This window comes from Echiichthys vipera (assembly GCF_963691815.1).
Source record: "Echiichthys vipera genome assembly, chromosome: 19".
NCBI lineage: Eukaryota > Metazoa > Chordata > Actinopteri > Perciformes > Trachinidae > Echiichthys > Echiichthys vipera.
The window spans coordinates 5070227-5080187 of NC_139844.1; the positions used below are offsets into that span (position 1 = coordinate 5070227).

Here is a 9961-nt window from a genome sequence, read left to right on the forward strand (position 1 = left end):
GTAAAAGACACAAAGCACAGAAGTCGAGAACAGTCACAATTGCAGTTTTAATAACCAACAAGATAATAACGTTATAGTTACATTATTGTTAAATATATTCAAATGGCCCAGATCTTTGTAATATCTCTAAATGTGTTCAGTAAAAATGTTTGATGTTGTGTCTGTATGCAATCAGAGACGTCCTCAACTCAGATTCTTATTGTTCCTGCTTTTATTGCACATTTTAATATTTGAAGACGTCACTCTGACATCGACACTGTTCACTATTTCTGGACATTTTTAAAACCGAATGATGAACTGGTGTAATGACGGTGTAAATGATGCTGTCAGGTCACATGATGTCACTGCTGCACAGCATTACAAGATGTTCATGTTTCAGTGTAAGAATGACCATCAGACTTTTACTTTCTGTTTCATCTCTATGCTGGTGAAACATTAAACACAGATCAAGTTCAGTGATTGCGGTCGAGTGTTCAGAGTTTGGACGCTGGCCTCTTCTGATTGGCCGGAGCTGCTGTGATAGGCCTGGGTCGGCCAAAGAGCCGGAGCCGGCTGACTCCTCCGTCGGGGCTGATTATGAGACGAATGTGACTGACGGGTGAGCTGAAAGTGAGCGCCGCCTCGCTGTACAGATGTCTGTGATGAGGACGAAGCTGCAGCACAGACAGGAAGACATTTCAACACAAACATTCACCAACTCACTCTACCATCAGTAAAAATATCTTCTGATGAAGATAAAAATGAACAAATCATGTATAAATACGTTTTCTTATGTGAAAGCCCAGTTCCAGTTTGCACAGGAAGTCATGTAATTGAGTAAGGACTTTTGAAAAATATACTAAAGGAAGTGAAAAGAAATTATTCCACAGCTGGAGTTGACATACCTTCTGCGGGGGAAGAAGGACCTGCCATTTCCCAGAATTCCACTTGCTCCTGATGCACTGAGCTTCCTCCTCCGGGGTCAAAGAACAAACCTCAATCCTGCAGGAGTCTGGGAAGTTACCTGGATGGAAACACACAGGTCATTTCCTCTGGTCATAAAAGGAAAATTCAACACATTTTCTTAAAAAAGCAAGTGAAGTGTGTGTGGACCTTTGAAGTGGTTAGTGTCGACTTCAACGCTGCAGATCACTCCGGGATGACCGAGACGAAACACCGCCCACTCCCACCCAGGGACCTGCAGGATCCCTCTCTGGTCCACCTGCAAGACAGCCAGCAAGGAGACATTTAACAACCTTTTTTCGTCTAAACTTAACCGTCACCTTTTGTCACTTAAAGTTAATCGTAACTGTATTCAAAACTCCTAACTGTGTTTAAACCTGCAGGCGTTTGGGTCTGTCCAGTCTGCGAGCCGTTTCCCAGCCATCAGCCATGGTAACAGCTCGGCCCAGACCTGCAAACACAACACACCGGGGTCACCAATATCACCAATATCAACAGTGTCACCAGTGTCACCAGTGTCACCAGCATCAGAAGAGGCGCAGTAACCAAAGCTGACTTCACATAATGTCATATATAATACATTTATCCTAAATTCCAAGGACAACAACAATAAACATGAAAAGTAAATGCACAAATTATTTGTGTTGACGCCAACCAATCATGTTGCGTGGATGCCCAAAGTGGGCGTCGCTGTAGCCGAGGCAGACCCCCCCATTGGTCAGTGCCACCAGGTCAAGGTCCTGGTAGGGTGAAACAGACGACCAGTCTCTCTGCCCGATGCCGTACACTCGCAGCCTGGCTATCCCTCCATCTGACACACATACACGGCATTAGTGTGTATGTGTGTGTGTGTGTGTGTGTGTGTGTGTGTGTGTGTGTGTGTGTGTGTGTGTGTGTGTGTGTGTGTGTGTGTGTGTGTTTGCGTGTGTGTGTGTACCTGGGTGCATGTTGAGGCGCAGGTGTGTGACTCTGTGGTTGAAGTTGACCTTGAAGTAGTTGTGGCAGCAGTCGGAGTATCCAGGCTTCAGCGGTGACTCACACACCAACTCTGGCCACGCCTCAGAGCCCAGCTGTCAATCACAACACATGTCAGCTGTCAATCAAAAGTACTGCAAAAACACAGCAGCTGTCAATTAAACCACACGTCAGCTGCCAGTGATATCAAGATCACAATGGCCCTCATTTATCAAACGAACGTACGGCAGAAAAACGTGCGTACGACCATTTCCACGCAAACTTTATCAATTTGGACGTGAGCGTGAGCTACGATCAAATCTCATGTCAGGTCTGAGGTCGTGTACGCACATTTGAGCCTGTGTATTTGCGGTGCAGCACAGCAAAATCTGGGTGAAAATAATGAACAAACCTCAGCTGTCATTAAGCATAAGCAGTCACATATTAAGAACAGATCAAAACAGATTCTTAAAACGAATAAAAAAAATAAAAAGTGTGGTTAGAGCAATTGATTGTACTCATGTGCATCTGAAGGCACCATCCATGAATGATTACGCATTCATCAATCGCCAAAACTACCACTCGATAGATGTGCAGGTGATTTGTGATGCCAAGCTGTCGCATTTAAACGTGGTGGCCAGGTGGCCAGGGGGACACACACTATTCTTTTATATTTAAAAAGAGCTCGGCTCCAGCCCCCCGCGACCCCGACAGGGACAAGCGGTTGAAGATGAATGAGTGAATGAATGAGCTGGCGCGCGGCTGCAGCAAGGCGCACTGCAGAGCCAAAGTCATCTCCTCACATGTGTGTCCTGTCATACGACCAATTCTGCGCTCAGATCTGCGCCCCTTTTCACGCAAGATTGATAAGTATGGGCCTATGTGTTTACTAGTTTCACTCTCTCTCTATCTTCAGTCTGTCGAACCGATTACCCCTAACCAATTACGAGACACCTTGGGTCCAAGATGGTAACTTCCGATTTAACCCTACCCTTATAGGTATAGGGATAAAATCATTTCATCGTTCGGTTCTTCTGACCGTTCAAATGTATCGGACCAAAACGATCAGATTCTGAGTGAAAAAAACTGTAAAAATATTGTGTACGTAGCATCCATAATGACACGAGAATTTGCATGGCTCTGTGTCGCCAAGGGCAATCAGCCTTGATATTTTCTTACTGGTTAGCACTAGCATAACTTCCCATTTAGCACAACATCAGAGTATAGTTTAGCTATAGTCCTGGAGACAGCCATTTCAGGACCCTAGTTGTTGTGTCACAGCGCCACCCACCAACAAGCAACTGACTAAATGCAGCTCGGCTGGCCACTAATACTATGTCATCTAATTTCTTTCTTTGCTGCAGACGCCGTTTCTACAGTAATAAATACAGTGGAGTTGAGGAATTCCAAGGTCTGGACCCCGGCAACTACAGCGGCTAGCACCTCGCTAACAGCCCATTGTTACCTCAGCGACAGCAGCCAGCTGGCTGTCGGAGGCAGCCATTCCGGTTCGGTCTCCTTCCAGGGTGAAGGTCGGTGGTGTGTCTGGTGGAGAACATGTAAACATTAATTATTAATAAATATAACTACAGGTTCACCCGTCAAGTCTACTGATGACCGTTTTCCACCAATTAGCTCTGGTTCTTCTTAAAGTTCTTGGAACATTGGTGCTATCTGGAGAACCAGCACATGTTTTTTACCAGTGTTGAGTGGAAGCATTGTAATCAAGGATGGTCCATCAACGGAGGTGAACAGTTAGTAGCAAGAACGCAGATGGCACTGATTACCTGCAAACTTTGTTCTGTTCTTAGAGATATTTAATTTTATCTAGAAAACAATCATGTACCAACTAGTAATGATTAGAAGACATAGTAGATTACTACCAGGGCTGTAGTCAAAACCAAGACCAGGTCCAGTTAAGACCCTGTCCAGTCAAGCCAAGGTAGAAAGCAAATCAAGTTCAAGACCATACAGCAAGCAAATCAATGCAGAAAATGTAGGTCGGTGCAAGACTTTTCTTGAGTCCAGACTCAAGTACCAGAGCCTTGACTTATACTTCCAAGACTCCATCCTCTTTTTCCCACTCGTAGAATATGACACGCCCACTTCAGTTCAAACTTCAGACCAGGGAAGATCTGTGAGTTCTTGGTTCCAGCTGGAAACCAATTTTTCACGTTCTGAACCAACTTATTTTTGGTCAAAATGCTCTGAGCAGTTAAAAATGTCATGGACAAACCGGAACCCAATCAATGTTGTTAGAAAGGGGCTATGAGAGAGTTTTAGAAGCAGATCTTCCAACAGTAAAGTCAGAGTGTAGACTTGTGTTGGCAGAAGAGTTAGTACCCAGACAGCCGGCCTGGATGGAGACGTGGGGCGAGTGGTTTCCAGTGAAGAAGGACGTGTCGACGTCGATGCCGTAGATCAGCCCTGGGACACCCAGCTGGACGATGCACCAGTCATGACCTCCATAAGAAGTTAAACAGAACAATTGAATAATAACGTTTGGTTGTGTTGATACATAAAAGATGAAGATAATGCAGGTCAGCCTCTTCATGAACTCATAACTGAGGTTTCTGATATATTTACATGCACATCATGTCAGCAGAGAAAATATTAGTTTGAGGACATTTAGAAACCGTTTGTGCACCAGAGAGCGCTGACAAGTTAGTAGTATTGAATCTCTAAGGCTCTGTTACTTAAAAATCAAATGTAAAGGGTGTTAGATATTCATGTAATAAGTAGTAATAAATATACATTTATGTTATATTACTTACGTCTATAATATAATATAAGATTTAATTTGTTTTGGGATATTTTTTTGTTATAATCATTGTTTTTTTGAATGTTTTTTGTTTTGTTGTGTAATCGTTTGTTTCTGATACTGACCCGTTATTCTCTTTCTCCTCGTCTCCCATCCATCCATCCACTTTCCAAACTCAGTGAAGGCCGAAGAGATGAACTGTGGAGGCTCTCTCTGTACGAACAAACAGTCATTACATGTTGGGGGACACTTAAAGTTATATATACACATTCGCCGGAAACAGTCGCAAATGCACCAAATGTGGATGAGTCCCCAAGATTTATTTACATTTTATTGAATGTAAATAAATTTAATTAAATTAAATTAAAAATGATTTCTTTTTCATTTGAATTCTTTATTTATTTATACATTTTAAAGATATTTCCGTATAATTTTCTTAATATATTTCAAAGGTGTGTCATGGGGTCATCCTTTCACCAGTTGGTTGTTCAATCCAGCCCCCTCAATTGCATAATGAAGAGGAAATGTATAAATTGCATGCATTTAAAATAAATACAAACTTTATTAATAAAATGGGGTTAATTCATATATAGATACATACAGAAGCTGATAGAAACAGAATTTAAAAAATTTAAATTCTGAAATGTATGTCACATGTTATCAACCAATGCCTACATTTATTTAGAAAAATTGTATTGAGTCATTTATTAATTATTTTTGATTTGGGCAGTATAGTGCTCCATAGGTTTGATGATGATGATGATGATGATGATAAGGAGATATAAGACCAGAGTGTTCCTTAAAAGTAATATATAGTCACAGTTATTAATGTGCAACTGGATCAGTTGTACCTTCAGCAGGTTGGCAGCAGGAGCGAACCACTCGTCTGAAGCAAAAATCACCTGCAACAGCAACAACCGGACACTTATCACTTTATTAAAAAACAAACAGACATGAAAATATAACACACATCAGCGCCCTGATACGGAGTCACAGCAAAGGAAGAGTTGGAATCTATATCCACTCTTACGACTGTACGGATAGCTAAGTGTACTACTTTACCGCACTTAAAGGTTGAATACTGAGAATAGCAGAACACTACCATCTGTTTGAACCCATCCCCTACGGCAAATCACACCATAAAAACAAGGATTAGAGGAGTTTGACTGACAGTTAGCGTTAGCCGTTCCAGCTAAGTAAAGATGAAAGTGATGTTAGCGATCAAGGAGAAACGTAGCCATGTGGGCGTGCGTTTGAATGGTGTTTCTCTCCTTTCTCTCAGTCCATGGAGTGAATGCTCGGCCTATATTGACTCTGGTTTTTGCCCGTCTCCGCTAACTCAGCTGCTGGGACAAATAACGCCCCCTTCACTGAGGCTCCGAAGCAGCTGCAGGATTGGAAAACTCCATTTCACCCAGTGCCAGCCTACAGTAGCTGCACCCAACAACAGACACCCCTGGCAACCAGCAATGCCCAACGCTATTGGCTGCTACCATGAAAACACAGAGTGACAGAAAGTCATTGTCAAACTCGTCAAAAGATTTTAAAATATTAATTTGGACTAAATATATTTTTTTATGGAAAAGCAATACTTTCATTCTGTAACCCTGAAATGCCCCGTGGGTGCATTATTATTATTTTTTTAAATATAGCTTTTAATAAAGATTCTGCATTTCAACCTTTAATGTACTTTTACTGCATGAATACTTTGCATTTTGTTTGCAGTGACTCACCGTCCCACCGACCGCCTCACAGGCCAGATCATTATACTGCAGGAAGTGGTGCTCAGCGGCTGCCGTCACTGCTGCTCTCCTCTCTGCCATGTCCAAAAAGCTGCTGCTCGTTCTGCCCGAAGCCTTAAGTACTGGTCACACTGTTCCTGTCCTGCAGGACAAAGTTCACGTGTTACTCAGTAACAGACAGCAGGTTTTGTTTGTTTAGAGGGGTCACTGGCTTCATACTATCTTTTTCTACTTATGCGGATGACACACAATTATATATTCCAAGTTTGCCCAATGTCCAATCTCAAATATAAAATTTGGAAGAATGTCTATACGCTATTAAGGACTGGATGTCATCAAACCTCCTGCTCCTTAATGCGGATAAAACCGAGTTGTTAATCACATCCCTTAAACTTGAAAACTGTATCATTTCTAATAACTCCTCCGTCAAAACCCTTGGTGTCACTTTTGATTCCTCCCTATCATTCAACTTACATATTAAAGACCAACGGCCTTCTTTCATCTTTGCAACATTTCAAAAATGTGTTCTTTTCTATCTGTGCCTGATGCTAAAACCGTTGTTCACGCCTTTGTCCAACTCGATTATTGTAATGTATTGTTTTCTGGCCGACCGAAGGCCTAGTCCACACGAACATAGATATTTTTGAAGCCGAACATTTATGGCCACCGGTTAAAAAAAATCCCGCCCACACCACCTGTGTGAACAAAAAATATTTCCATTCACATGACACTGCAAAATCCGCTTCCGTCAGCTGGTCACATCTACAGTGCTCCACAAGTCTTTATGGATACAACTGACAGTTTACCGTCACACTGTTTGATGTCAAACAATGTCGACAAGAAAATGCGGTTTTCCTGTCCACACATGACTGTTTATAAAAGGACTTTTCCAAAAAGTTTAGTCTGGACTCTGGTTATAAAAAACTCCAGTTTCAGGAGCAACAGTGGTTGAATGTGGATGACAGGACAAACCATGCAGAGAAACACGCAGAGAAACACACACTTTCAAAAAGTCTAGTGTAAGAAGTCTCCAACTTGTTCAGAATGCGGCTGCTAGGATCCTCACCAAGACCAAAACATTTGTCCAAATTACCCCCATTCTGTCCTCCCTACACTGGCTTCCTATACAGGCTAGATCGGAATTAAAAGTACTATTGCTGACAATCCAGATATTGCATGGACAAGCACCATCATATTTATCTGACCTCATCACACCCTATTTACCTGCACGCGCCCTTCGTTCCCAAACGGCCTACTAAAAACACCTTGGGTTAATAAGCAGTCTGCAGGCAGCAGAGCCTCCACTTTTATGGAACAAACTCCCAGCTGTGGTTCAGGAGGTCAGCTCTGTCCAGATTTTTAAATCCAGGCTTAAAACACAAACTTTTTATTTGTTATCATGCATTGCCTTTATTTATTAAATGGTTTGATGCCTGTGAATTGTCTTCATTTGTTTGTATGCCTTCAATACACTGCTTTTTATTGTTTTTAAAGCACTTTTTCTGGCTTGATGGTGGTTGCCTGCTTCGATCCATTAATGGGCGTTTGTGAATTAATTTAAAGTTATTTAAATAAACTTGACTTAACTTGACTACTGTTAATACACTGATAACAGTATCATTATATTCATATATGAGGACTACACATACACTCAAAGTCACACTGAAAAACACACCTGTATGTTATATGTTAACTGTTTTATTCAACTTGTTTCTGCTGACACAAATTTCAACAACACACGTGTACTGTACCAGTAGGACGCACGAATATACATTTATGTATATTATGTAATGTTTATGTACAACTGTAACCAACTATTTAAGCTGCAAGCAGCGATGAACGGGCCCTCGCACCGGTGCACCACGGGGAAACCGGCCAGACTCCAGCCAACGCGGCCATGTGTCTCAGCAACTGGCAAACAGTACACGAAAGGATGTGGCGCCGCAAGCAATCTATGGAAACTTTTACCCCACTTCCTGCATCCACCGTGTGGCGCTAGAGAGCACCTATCGAAGATGCTTTGCCTTGCTGTATATCAAACGAAGAACACACATTGAAAATTTGATGTAAAGCAGATTAAGTTTGTCATATTAGGCTGACTTCTTGTTGCTAACAGGTGGCGCTGTGGCTTTGAGTTCATATTGAGATGGTAGTGTGTTCAGACTGGGGGTCTGCCTGTGTGAGTTAACACTCTGGTATAGAAGAGAAAAAAACGCTCTGGGCTGTTTTTGTTAAACCAATCACAATCACTTTGTGCGACCTTAAGCCCTAGATGCATGCAGGGACATTGGCCCTGCAAAACAGATTACAGAAGTGGCCTACAGACTCTGTATATCCAGTAGGGTCCAAGCTGGTCACTCTCAATGCTTTAGCTCATTACATGGTCAGTTAGCACTATCCAGTGGACAGACAGTAGAACTACAACGTGACACTTTCTCCCTAATGTTTCTGTCCTCACATGTCCTAAATACAGTAATGTGAAGTATAGATAGATGGTGCTACAGACAGTAGGACTACACCATCTGATGTGTGATTTTTCTGATCGGATATATTTGATGAAAGTGTTAGACAGCAAAGTCAAGTTTATCTATTTAGCCTAAAATCACACCACAGTCCTCAATGGGCTTCACAAACCCAAACCAAATCTGATTTTTAAAAATGAAAGAAAACCTCTGAGAATTGGAAGTAGGACCCAGGAGGATGGTAGAGGACAACTAGAGAAAATGATGAGAGGGGGACAGACACAGTGAACAACTGACTTCCAAACAGATCACAAGAAACATTTTTACATCTCTGACAATCAAAGCAGGTGATAAATAACAACATTGATTAGCCTCTCACCTCAGGCAGGTAAGGTGTAGGAATAAGGGGAAAAAAACACTTCTGATTGGTTGACATCTGCCACATGTTGGACTGGTTTTGACGTCAGTGATGTTTTACACTTTGGACTTGTTACTAGTTTTGTGGGTGTGAGGGCGTCCTCACATCAGATGCACTCAGACACCAGGACTGACATGAAGACACATGAACGTGGAACATGTCTGTAAGTGGACCTGATGTGAGTTCAGCAGGTGAGAATCTGACCAGAGGAATCTGTAAATGTTGGATCATCAGGATCACTTTGATGACATTGTGCTGTTTCACTGTTTTACTTGACACTACAGGTGCTTCTTGGTGCTGAAATGTCCATTTGAAATATTGTCTGATCTGAATTTGTCTCTGAGTTAAAGAGCAGTGATTTGTTTCATGTTTCACAAAAATAATCAACATTAGTTTGATTGTAATCAAGTATGCAGGTTTCACAATATTTGATCCTTTGACCAACAGTCTGACCATTCATCTTCAGCTGTAGCAACAGGTTTTGTGCTGTTAGTAGAGGCGCTAATGCCTGTTGCTCCTGACCTACATTTTCTGGCTCGGTAGTATTTGACTGTCAGCAGAGAGTTCTGTCTTAATGAGGTCGATAGGCTACCATGAAATTATTTTCCACAAATAGCATTTTCAAATAAAAAAACAGATAAATGCAAAAATGCATGTATGCATAAATAAATAACTTGATTAT

The 9961-nt window shown here is 41.8% G+C and overlaps 1 protein-coding gene across 1 annotated transcript; it reads right to left on the reverse strand.

The window, feature by feature from the left end:
- Window positions 1-473: 473 nt before the first annotated feature.
- Window positions 474-6480, reverse strand: allc (allantoicase; the record flags this gene model as incomplete). The annotated part of the gene is made up of 11 exons (XM_083934444.1): window positions 474-653; window positions 885-1003; window positions 1093-1201; window positions 1320-1393; window positions 1598-1753; window positions 1880-2012; window positions 3362-3441; window positions 4240-4359; window positions 4783-4870; window positions 5509-5559; window positions 6391-6480. 11 exons carry the CDS (start codon window positions 6478-6480, stop codon window positions 474-476), a joined length of 1200 nt encoding a protein of 399 aa, XP_083790570.1.
- Between the last annotated feature and the right edge of the window lie 3481 nt (window positions 6481-9961).